This window comes from Engraulis encrasicolus, chromosome 15 (assembly GCF_034702125.1).
Source record: "Engraulis encrasicolus isolate BLACKSEA-1 chromosome 15, IST_EnEncr_1.0, whole genome shotgun sequence".
Lineage (NCBI taxonomy): Eukaryota > Metazoa > Chordata > Actinopteri > Clupeiformes > Engraulidae > Engraulis > Engraulis encrasicolus.
In genome coordinates this window covers 5,510,453-5,523,324 of record NC_085871.1, presented here as the reverse complement: position 1 = coordinate 5,523,324, position 12,872 = coordinate 5,510,453, and the positions used below count along the sequence as shown (strand labels likewise).

Here is a 12,872-nt window from a genome sequence, read left to right as displayed (position 1 = left end):
CTGTCGTACAGCTTGAAGAGGACTCTCGTAGTCTGGTCGATTGCATCCGCCACGACCTGAGCAGGAAGTTCCTCTGGGACACTCTGGAAAAGTCTCCCCAGGCCCCGTGTCACCTCGGCTGCGGAGAGCTGTGTTTGCAGGTCGGCAGACTGACTAAAGACTTGAAGAGCGAGGCTCAGCTCCGGCTGAGTCATCGTATGCACTACAACAAAATACACTTCTTTACCAAGAGTATTCACTAACCGATTCAAATGATCAGAATCAGATGTTCCAATCACTTGGCCAGACATTTTTTTAACAGATATTTGTTAAGGAAGGGGGCACTCTCAGGAGCTCAGTGAACTCCAGAGTAGAACTGCCTTAAGATGCCACCTGTGCACTACCACAAAATAAATAGGTAACAATGGATACAGTATACAGTAGATAGATAGATAGATAGATAGATAGATAGATAGATAGATAGATAGATAGATAGATAGATAGATAGATAGATAGATAGATAGATAGAAGACATGGACATTCATGGCAAATGGTGTCAATGGCACGGCAGTAGCCTATAGACTCACGCTGACATAGTTTCTGCAGAGAGCGAAGCTTCAGAGCAGCGCGGTACACAGCTGGACGCACTTCATTTAGCCCCTCTGGACAGACAAACAGACACACAAACAAACAAACAGGGATGTAAATGGTTAGGGAGGTGGTCTTTAGATCAGAGGGTTTCAGGATCGATTCCCGACCATACCTTTCCATACACATCTATCCATGGCTGAGTTGCCCTTGAGCAAGGCCCCTAACCCCACATTGCTCCAGGGACTGCATCCAATACCCTGTAAATAACTGTTAGCCGCTTAAGTGTCGGCTAAGTGTCATGTAATGTAAAGGTGAAGGCGGAGGCCTATAGATGAGACACACACATGGAAGTATAAATAGAGATAAATGTGATTTAACTTGACACCTCTGCTGTCGAGGTCCATGTCCTTGTCTTCCCATGACAGCATTGATGTATAAAAGATGTCAATGTTAAATATCAGTTTGATATGCAAGAAAGTATTTCTAGTCATGTTGAAATGTAGGCAACACCTTGGTCGTCTATCTATGACTGTTATCCAACATGGACAGCTGAGGGCGCTATACAGTACAAAATATTTGGCCTGAAAGTTACAACGTCATCATGAAAAGAGGTGTCACGGACGGTTTCATTCCAACACAGGTAACCTACCTGAGAAACCAACAGAACTGTGTACTTGTCTTACGATCAGCTGACTCTGCACTGGTTGGATCAAGTTTTTGGTAGGTCCTTGTTAAGTTTTATTTTTTTTTTTCAGTAACAACACCGTCTTATTATGCATTAGCCTGATGGAGTAAATGGTGTAATAGCTGCGTAATATGTGCGAGTGTTGTACTTACACAATGAATGAACTGTAACTGTGATAGTTATTTTCCTTTTGTTATTTTGTGTTGCCATTAAATATCCTGTTTTTATGCCCAAGAATGTTTGTTTATGTACGTTGGCTTACGTCACTGGGGCATGTCAGCTGATGTCATCTGTTTCACACGGACACTATTAAGCGCTGTACCACTTGGCTAGGTGTGAATGGACTTGGCCTCGCTACAAGCCGCGGGCTAGTTTGAATTATTATGAAGCTGAAAATGGTCTAACAAAGTTGAAGTCTCATGCCCTCTTGACGTAATATGCAGCCAGCGAGGTATGTTGTTCCTTTTGTATTATTCTGTGTTTTATTTATGTTGTGTGGTGTCTGGGTTTATGATTTTCCTACTGATTTTGTTTTGTGTTTTGTTTTGTACTGTCAGTTTGACGGTGGATGAAAGACGCACGAAAAATGAACATGGATTAAAGAAATAAAAGTGATCATCCATCAGTAACTAAAACTCGACTCAAGCGTGGTTCCTGGAGGGCGTGATATTAAGTTTTACTTTCGCATTGCCCTCTGATAATGTATTTTTATATAACATTTGGCGTCTGCCATTCAATGTTAAATGTATAAAACTTACCAAAGCTGCGGCTGGTTTATCCATGAGATCTGTAACTGTAAGACGTGGTCCATGAACAGACCTTTTTGGAGGCTTGCTGTTGCAGTTAACTTCTGTTCTATTTGAGGCTAAGGTTACTACTCATCAATAATGTAAGATCCTATTGTACACGTCACCACATTGCGATGTTAGTCTGATGTGTGGCTGAGGCATCTGCTAAGGAGGCTGATAATGACATGAAACAACAAGTAACAATTGAGGAGAAACAGGTGTAGCAGCCCGCCCCATTCACGATAGCGCGTCCGCGTATTGCTGAACAGTTTGAAGATCACAGATCAAAAAATAACTCTCGTTCACCACGTTGAATCAGAGACTGCCTTAAAGAAACACTTCAGAATGACATCAGTGACTCGTGAATCTATGTAATTAAAAGTAGATCTAATCATGAAAGTAAGCCAGCATTTGAATTTGAGTCCGGTAGGTCCATGCGTAAAAGTGAGTGAAAATGTCAGACATATCCATCGCAACCAACTTAAATAAGTGGGTATACGAATATAATTCAAAAAGTAAAACTCCTGTAGCTGCTAGTCATCTTCGTTTACAGAAATAGGAGTGGGCAACACCACTCTTGTCCATGCCCATGGACATGCAGCATCCTGTCGACCGAGCTGTAGCAGTCGGAGAAAGACGAAGCTCGGTCGTGTGCTCTTGTTCTTGCCTTGCTAGTGCGAGTAACTTCCATTTTTCGAAGGAGAATCAAAATATTAATTACACTTACAATTAATTCGGATTAAATCGGATAGGCTACTCCTTGGTGAAATCCGCGAAAAATGGGTTAGGCTACCCTCGCTTGCACACTGGCAAAGTAGAGCACTTCACTTTGAAAAGTAGGCCACCCCGTCTTCTAGTGGTAGGCCTACACTACAAAACTACATTCACAGACCCACAGACCTGTATTAACCAGGTCTGTGCACAGACCTGTATTAACCTGTGACTACATTTCCTCAGTAGGCTACTTCCTCGAAAGGCGACCTCCATCCGGAAACTGGTGATAAAGCAAGAGCACAATGCGCGTGAAATACAGGGAAATTGATGGGGGGGCTGGGCAATCCGTGAAGTCACTAGTTCTAGTTTTCTGGCAGGGACTCGCTTTTTGGCACGACACCGGCTACCAAATGCGTGGCGCGCCAGCTAGCAAAAGACATCATTAAGACGTCATTTAAGACATGTTTTCTTTTCCCAGGTTTTTCTGCCAACGGAATCCAACATGGACTTCATTCGTTCCAACAAGCCGGATCTGATAGAAGTTATCTGCACAGATAGCAGTTTCTTTTTGCAGCGTGTTGAGAAGACAAAACGTCTTGATCGCCGGGAGTACACAATTATTAAAGAAAAGATTGACCGAGATGTAGAAAAGGGTACCATTGGCCTGTTGGATAAGTTAATCGATAAAGGTGACGACACCTGCAAGGAATTCATTTCAATTTTGAAAGAGGACAACACACTCCAGACATTTCCTGCCCTGGCGAGAATCCTCACTCCAGCGGTCCCTCCTCAACAAGTCACTCAACACACTCCTGCAACAGGTAGGCTACTGTATGTAGGTGATCTTTTTGTTTGTTTGTTGTTTTTATTTGTTTGGTTTGTTTTCTTCCGTTTTATTTTATTAATACAATATTAATATCTAGATCCCCAAGATCTGTGGCAAAATTCCGTGGGTCTACCTACCACTACCAAGACGCTTTATAACTTTGTTATTGCCCAAAAAAAGGCAATAGTTGAGTTGTGATCTGTTCATAAACAATGCCTATAACTTCATAATGTTGGAGTAGCAGTGTTTCCCACAGAAAGTTTGGAAACTATGGGGGCAGCCAGGATTTTTGTTGTTGTTGTGGGGTCATTTTACACGGGCCCTTTTTTTGGGGGGGGGGGGGGGGCGTGCATGGAATTTCATGTGGCGTAAATGTAAAATAATGAGTAGGCCTATACCGTTTGACTGGCGCATGGAGAACCTAAAGGCCTATATTTCAGCCATTTATATTTTCAGAAATTACATAAGATTTTACCCATGACATGTATACTAGTAGTACATTGTCATTTTTTTCTTCAAAAATGCAGTACAGTGAATCATTTCTGTTTACAACACACTTTCATTCGTCCCTCATGCAGGGGTCTAAGCAATGCAAACAAAAACAAACAAAATAGGAGCACAGACAAGAATTTAGGAGCACTGTGAAATTCTTAACGCACAGACAAAAAGAGTCCAAGACAGTAGCCTATGCGTTTTCCCCACACACACGTAGGCGTACACATTCTACATGAGGGGTGCTGATCACAGGGCCAGTTTTTTCAAAATTCCTCCTAGTAAAAGGGCTGAACAACATAGGCTATTACACATGTATGGCTATATTCACATTCATAACACATTCATTTCTATTGGCAGACCGATGTCTCTTCTGCTGTATCAATGCATATGTAACCCCGGTTACGAGTAAAGGTCAAGAAACCAGACTACGCCACTTAAGGCCCCGCCCCTTAAGACATAAAATGATTCAAGGGAAAACTCCCACACAGATTCGTTGTGTACCAAAAATGGACAGAGACAGGTATTCCAGTGACCGGGCAATGTTTATTTATGACTCAGTTGCATTAAAAGCACCTTGACGAAATGTCACCATTAATATTCTCTTTATTATAATGAGTAACATCAAATATGAAAAGGGTATCAAAAAGGTATCAAAAAGTTAACACATCATTTCTTTCAGGTGCAGACAACACGGGCAACAGACAGTAGGAAGAAGCGACAGTGGGGTACTGGCAGTCAAGCAAAGAAGCACAGTCAATTTACAGAGAAACTAACCAAATTTAGGCTAATTCGGAGTGGGTAACCGCTGCGGGAGGAGAGTGGAAAGTTAAGCACAGCAAGCACGCCACATGCTCCAATACCTGAAATTAGTCCACACACAAAGGGTTAATCACAGCAAACCATCACTAAAAGTGCAATTAATTCTACTCTTAATTCACCTCATGCAGTGTAGGAAAAGGAAACACCCAGCGTCCCAACACCAGTTCCACAATCCGAATTCTGTTGACACAAGAGGAGATAATTAGTAAAGGCCACTGTCTAAATGTGCTAATGGAAAAGGACAGCCAGTACCCAAGCTGAGCTCAGTAGGAAAGAATGACAACACAGCGCGCAAGCATTGCCCAGCCAATCGCCTTACAAACACAAATAAACATAAACAAGAAAACAAAACTTAAATTGATAAACTAAACTGAAATACAAACTCAAATGAAAATGAATGCAGGCAAAACAGCAATGGCAAGCCCTGCAACACAACACATACACATTAGTCTCAGTCACAGTTTAAGAAGCCATAGTAAGGCACTGAGGCCAATGAACAACCGAAAGTTGTACCTGTCTTCCTTGGCATAGGCCTACACGATAAACAACATGCAGCATACAAGCCTACTCGACCCCCATGGAGACAGCAACAAGTCTAAGAAGACATGGATGTTACACACGGCATCAAGTCTTACAAGCAATCTTTTAAAAACAATACATTAATATTTACATATCACATAAAACAATAAAAGGACTTGAAATTACCGTGATAAGCAATGGTAGTCTATGCTCGGTTCCCTGTGACTGCTCAAGCTGGCACCGGACACAACAGGGCTTGGAGAGGATACCCGCGACTGTAGACAAAGGTACATTTGATTTAGAGGATATTTTTACAACATAATAGACATTGTAGGCAGCCAACTCACCTCGCTAGGCTCCCCTCTATCCTACATAGCCTGAGGCAAAGAGGAGTGAGGATAGCGCAAAACCTTGCTACCTGCGGTTCTCATGTTTTAATGTCCTCTGCTGCCGTAATCACCGATCAACGCAAATACTAACAGGTGTGGGTGTAGCGTGGTACGCAGCAAAGTGACTGCGGCAGTAATCAGCAGCTAACTAGGCTCAGGTGTGTGTGTGTGTATGTGTGTGTGTGTGTGTGTGTGCGCGTAACATACCCTTCCAGTCTAAAAGCGGAATGTAAACACGGAAGTCAGGACCATTCTAACCAATTCCTAGTGAGTGACGTAGCGTACGTCACTCACTGGTTACATTCTTCCCCTCCCACATGAATCGACGTCCCGTCGATTAACTGCACATCAACAGAAATGTAGGGATAATTTAGGGTGACATAAGGGAATTAAAATTAACTTCTAGTAAAAGGTGTACTGGGGTCAGGCACTCCAGAGGTTGCAGCCCCATTGCCCGAGCCCCCCACTGAGACCGGAAGCCGGTGTGGGTTGGGGTGCTGTCCTGCAGTTGATCGGGCACTCCGACGTGGGCCTTCAGTATTGGTTGAAGATGTTGCCTGGATGTGGGGAGGTTGACTGTTAGCACTTGTACCTGGCTGGGGATCTGGCGGGTGCCCCACGGCTGGGACAGCTGGGGTACTGCTACTTGACTGGGCCACTGGGTCCGGTCCCGAAGTGGCAGCCACAGTTATCACCACACCCGACACTGGATCTTCAAGTTCTTCCAATATCCCAGACCCGTTTCCTCCTTGAAGTCTTTGAGGTTCCCCCAGTTGCTCCATGGGGTTCGTTCTGCTGGGTGGGATGCACTTCATCATTGTTCGGTGTACCTGATGCAGCCGTCCCAAGTCATCCATGGGGGCTACGGTATACACCACCCCTCCTGGGGAAGGAGCTCGGAGCACTTGGTATGGTACAGAGGACCAAGCATCTTGTATCTTGTTGCGGCCACGTACCGAATGGTCACGAAGGTACACCTTCTGGCCCACATCCAATGGATTGCAGGTTACGCTCAGGTCATGCTTTGCTTTCCGACTTTCTGCTGCAGCCCTCAGTCTCTCCCGCACACTGCCGAAGACCACTTCTAGACGTCTCTGATGTTCCTGGACCCACTCGCAGACCGTTCTTCCCTGCGGCTCTGCGATTCTCCCTAAAAGGAAATCCACAGGGAGTTGGGGTTCCTGCCCAAACATTAGAAAGTGTGGGGATTCGTCAGTGGTTTGGTGTACTGTGGTATTATAGCTAAACACCAACTGTGGGAGATACTGTGGCCAACGGGTCTTTTGTTCAGCAGAAAGAGTGCGGAGCAGGTTGTGCATAGTGCGATTGAAGCGCTCACACTGTCCATTTCCTTGAGGGTGATATGGGGTAGTGCGGGTCTTCTGGATGTTGTACAAAGCACATAGCTGATGGACAATGGCATTTTCAAAGCACCTACCCTGGTCAGAGTGGAGCCGGGCGGGGACTCCAAACCGGTAAAACCACTCCTTCAGGAGAACACTGGCCACTGTAGATGCTCGTTGGTCTCTGGTGGGTATGACCTGAGTGAATTTAGAAAAGACATCAGTTATTACTAGAACCTGCTCCAGTCCATCCCGTGAGGGTTCCAAGAAGGAGAAATCAATGGCCAACACTTCGTTAGGCCGATTGGCCAATAGATGGCCCATGGGGGCCCTACTAGGAGCTTGGCCACGTTTGGAGAGGGTGCATCGGTCGCAGCGGTCATACCACTCCTTCGCATCATTGGCCATCCCTGGCCAAAAACACCTTTGTCGAACCAGTTCATATGTCCGTTCGTTTCCTTGGTGGCCTTGCGAATCGTGGAGCTGGTGTAGGACCTCCTCTCTCAGACACTCGGGGAGCAGAAGCTGAAGCCATCCTTCCCCCCCATCTGGTCTGAAGACCCTGCGGTAGAGGAGACCATTGACCATTTCTAGTCGACCCCACTCCCGCAACAATTTCCGTGTGGGCTGTGAGAGTGCTTCCCTTTCTGCTCGGTTTGGCACCCGCCCCTCCCGCCAGAAAGGAATTAGGGGCCCAATCGTGGGGTCCTGTTCTTGGAGGGGCTTGAGATCATCAGAGGAACGGCTTGGGAGGACAGTAATTGTTCTCTGCATCGCTGCTTGTGCCCCGCCAGCGATGGCTTCTTGCAAGGGTGGTGGTAACATCCCCCCAGGGAAGACTACTGTGGGCAAGTTCAGACTAGCTTCAATCTGCTGACGTGACAGACCGTCTGCGTTTTGGTTGATGCGTCCTGGTCTGTAACGCACCGTGAAATTAAAGGCTGCCAGTTCTGCCACCCACCTCTGCTCAGTGGCCCCTAATTTGGCTGTGCCCAGGTGGCTGAGGGGGTTATTGTCAGTCCACACAACACACTGTTGGCCCCACAGGTATTCGCGGAACTTGTCAGTCATTGCCCACTTTAAGCCCAAAAACTCTAACTTCATGGAGCTATACTTCCTTTCAGCTGGGTTGAGGCTTCGGCTGGCATATGCCACAGGGCGGACCCTCCCATCCTGTTCCTGAGAGAGCACTGCCCCCAGCCCATGGTGACTTGCATCTATCTCCAAGATGAAGGGAAGAGTGAAATTGGCAAAGGCCAACGTGGGTGCAGTGGCCAAGCGAACCTTTAAGTCTTGAAAACTTGCCTCACATTCGTCTGACCAGCCATCTTCCAGCGTAGATCTTGACACCCTCCGTCCCTTGGATCCCCCTTGCGCAGCAACCAGGCGATGGAGAGGGGCTGCCACTTTTGCAAATTTCTCCACGAAGCGTCTGTAGTAACTTGCAAATCCAAGGAAGGACCGTAGTTCCTGGATGTTCCTAGGCCGTGGCCAGTTGGAAACAGCAGAGACCTTTTCTGGATCCGTAGAGACCCCCTCAGGCGAGACGAGGTGGCCGAGGTACCGCACCTTCTTCTGGAAAAAGCAGCATTTTTCCAATTTGGCCTTGATCCCTTCTCTTTGCAGCCGACCCAGCACCAACTCCAAGCGTTCCAAGTGTGCATCTGTATCAGAGGAGAAAACGATTATATCATCCAAGTACAACCATAATGACTGTCCATTCTGATCGCCGAATATTCGCTCCATGAGCCGTTGGAACGTGCTCGGCGCGTTGCACAACCCAAAGGGCATACGATTAAACTCAAATAGCCCAAAGGGAGTGCAAAACGCAGTTTTAGGGCGGTCACTTGCAGTTACTGGGATCTGATGATATCCGCTGGATAAGTCAATGGTTGAAAACCACTGGGCCCCTGACAAAGAGTCTAAGGTTTCCTCGATCCGAGGCAAGGGGAATGCATCTCTGCGCGTCCTGCTGTTGAGCTGTCTGTAATCCACGCACATCCTCAGGCTACCGTCTTTCTTCTTGACCAGCACAATGGGGGAGGCAAAGGGGCTGCAACTCTCCTGGATAACCTGACTATCCAGTAGTTGGCGAATATGGGCCTTAACTGCCTCATAATCGGAGGGGGGGATGCGCCTAAACCTTTGCCTTACAGGTCGATCGTCAATCAGGGGGATGTCATGCGATAACAGGGTGGTGCACCCAAGGTCACCCTCTGTGGCAGAGAACACAGAGGCATATTGCTTTAGCAACCCTCTAACCCTCTCCTGCTCTAACTGGGGCAGGACGGACAGGTCTAGTGCTTGAATCTGTTCCAATATCGACTGACACCCACCCAGTTGCGCATTGACTGAAGCGGTTATCCCACCCCGTGTACCCTCCCGCCCACTGGGCAAACTAACTGGTCCAACCCTCTCTGTGATCCCCGGGGGTAGGCTAACTACTTGGGCACGAGATAGGATACCAACTGGACAGCGCGGGGGGAGACAAACTGGGGTGTTATTGACATTTAAAATGGGGACGTGAACAGTGCCGCTATGTATGCTAAGGAGTGCAGGGAGGGGCAGCAACCCGCCTGGTAGCTGCTGAATGTTATGAGGAGGCTCAAGCAACACAGAACCGGGGGCCATACGAAACTGTTGCGCACAAGTGGTTGCTATAAACTTAATAGAACTACCCGGTATATGAATGGCCTTCCGGCCTCTTACCTTGGCCAAACCAGTGAGGGGAGGAATAACAACTTGGGCTTGTTGGCATAACTGAAAGGCTTCTTTCCATACTCTAGATTCAGGATCGGCTGTGGGGCTGTCAAACAGAGTGTGGCCATGCTGAGTAAACAGTTCAGAATAACATTCCCTTATCACATTCATTCCCAGTACCCCTGGTGTGCTATGAGTGATAAGGGGCCCAGGAGGGTCTCTGACCACCAACCAACCTCGTTTTGGTAAGGACTTCCCCAAAACCTCAACCGTTAGCTCAACATACCCCACATATGGTATCTCAAGGCCGTTGGCTGCTTGCAGTTGCAGCCAGTTACAATCTTGGAGTTGGCCCTGAAGGTGTTTTCGAAAATAACTTTCGTGTATGGTTGAGACCATGGACCCAGTGTCCAATAAACAGTTTACCCTTGCTCCCCCCAACGTAATGGTTACTGTAGGGCACTGGCCTAGTAGAGATGAAACAGACTGGCTTACCGAAGCAGAGGGACCAGAGCCATTGCCGCCATCCATTGTCTGGCGTGGTACAGCGCCGGCTTGGGTCACCGTGGCATGAGGGAGGGGAGTAGTGCAGTCTCTAGCATAGTGTCCGGCTTGCTGACACCTGCGACAGATGATCGGGCTTTGGCGATTCGACCTCATTGGGCGCTGCGGAACTGCTAGGGAGGCAATACTTTGAGTAAGGTTATTAATCTGCTGCTGCTGCTTCAAGAGCATTTCTTTAAGCTCAACCAACTCAGCATTTGGCTGCGTAGTTGGTGCCGCCTCCACCTTGGATGAGGACCTAGAATAATGCATGGCACACAGCGAAGGGACCGAGTAACTCCTACCCCTCCCACTATCATTTGGCCTACCCTCCCGTTCCCATTGGATGGCTGCAGCCCGGGCTTCAAGCATAGACATATCAGATTTCTCACGAACTAAGCGTTTCAGTTCCCTTCGCAGTGTTGGGTCACACACATATTCAATGAACTGGTCACGCAACAATACATCAAAGTTTGTCAGGGCCGTGGGGGCCCGCTGCCGCACCTTATCCATGAGGGAACAAAGAGCATGTGAATATTCTTGCAAAGATTCCCCCTCCTGTTGTTTACGTGAGAAGAAACTCTCCTGCAATTCAACATAAGACTTAGCACAACCATACAATTCTTTCAAAATGGTGATAATCTTGCTAGGATCCTCTTTTTCTTCTCTGCTACGGTATCGAATCTCATCCTTAGCCTCCCCTTCTAGGTGGTCATACATAAAGTAAGCTTCATCCCGCCCACTCAAATGTCTGGCTCTTGTACTAGCCTTCACTTCCTCTAGCCATTCCTCGATCCCAATCCCAGAAGTCCCCCGAAACACTGGGCATTTGCGCTCTCTTGGTATGTACAGCAGTCGCTCTGTACCCCTGCCAGTTGATTGTCCATCGCTTCCTGTAGCAGAGGCAGGCTGTGCATGTTTAAGTTGTGCATTTTCAGTCTGTAATCGTTGTACCAAGTCTCTAAGTCCTTGTACCTCTTCAGACATGATGTCAGGTGAAGGGAGAGCGTACTGTGTATTCTTGTCACCCCAGAAGGCAGATAAACACGTCCCCAGATGTCCTTTGGCGTCCCCCGGTGTGCCACTGCTGTTTTGCCTGTCAACACAACTCAAAACCAAAAACACAAAACAAACATCCTAACAAAACAAAAGAAAGGCAACTGGAATACTAGTCTCCGTTCAGAAAATACACTCCTGCCGCCTACGCCAGTTTGTAACCCCGGTTACGAGTAAAGGTCAAGAAACCAGACTACGCCACTTAAGGCCCCGCCCCTTAAGACATAAAATGATTCAAGGGAAAACTCCCACACAGATTCGTTGTGTACCAAAAATGGACAGAGACAGGTATTCCAGTGACCGGGCAATGTTTATTTATGACTCAGTTGCATTAAAAGCACCTTGACGAAATGTCACCATTAATATTCTCTTTATTATAATGAGTAACATCAAATATGAAAAGGGTATCAAAAAGGTATCAAAAAGTTAACACATCATTTCTTTCAGGTGCAGACAACACGGGCAACAGACAGTAGGAAGAAGCGACAGTGGGGTACTGGCAGTCAAGCAAAGAAGCACAGTCAATTTACAGAGAAACTAACCAAATTTAGGCTAATTCGGAGTGGGTAACCGCTGCGGGAGGAGAGTGGAAAGTTAAGCACAGCAAGCACGCCACATGCTCCAATACCTGAAATTAGTCCACACACAAAGGGTTAATCACAGCAAACCATCACTAAAAGTGCAATTAATTCTACTCTTAATTCACCTCATGCAGTGTAGGAAAAGGAAACACCCAGCGTCCCAACACCAGTTCCACAATCCGAATTCTGTTGACACAAGAGGAGATAATTAGTAAAGGCCACTGTCTAAATGTGCTAATGGAAAAGGACAGCCAGTACCCAAGCTGAGCTCAGTAGGAAAGAATGACAACACAGCGCGCAAGCATTGCCCAGCCAATCGCCTTACAAACACAAATAAACATAAACAAGAAAACAAAACTTAAATTGATAAACTAAACTGAAATACAAACTCAAATGAAAATGAATGCAGGCAAAACAGCAATGGCAAGCCCTGCAACACAACACATACACATTAGTCTCAGTCACAGTTTAAGAAGCCATAGTAAGGCACTGAGGCCAATGAACAACCGAAAGTTGTACCTGTCTTCCTTGGCATAGGCCTACACGATAAACAACATGCAGCATACAAGCCTACTCGACCCCCATGGAGACAGCAACAAGTCTAAGAAGACATGGATGTTACACACGGCATCAAGTCTTACAAGCAATCTTTTAAAAACAATACATTAATATTTACATATCACATAAAACAATAAAAGGACTTGAAATTACCGTGATAAGCAATGGTAGTCTATGCTCGGTTCCCTGTGACTGCTCAAGCTGGCATCGGACACAACAGGGCTTGGAGAGGATACCCGCGACTGTAGACAAAGGTACATTTGATTTAGAGGATATTTTTACAACA

The 12,872-nt window shown here is 46.6% G+C and overlaps 1 protein-coding gene across 1 annotated transcript; it reads right to left on the bottom strand.

The window, feature by feature from the left end:
- Positions 1–9,636: 9,636 nt before the first annotated feature.
- On the bottom strand, positions 9,637–11,955 carry LOC134463667 (uncharacterized). The gene is made up of 2 exons (XM_063216864.1): positions 10,344–11,955; positions 9,637–9,954 (listed from the first exon to the last, which is right to left on the bottom strand). The coding sequence occupies exons 1-2, from the start codon at positions 11,376–11,378 to the stop codon at positions 9,937–9,939; spliced, it is 1,053 nt and encodes a 350-aa protein (XP_063072934.1). The 5' UTR covers positions 11,379–11,955; the 3' UTR covers positions 9,637–9,936.
- Between the last annotated feature and the right edge of the window lie 917 nt (positions 11,956–12,872).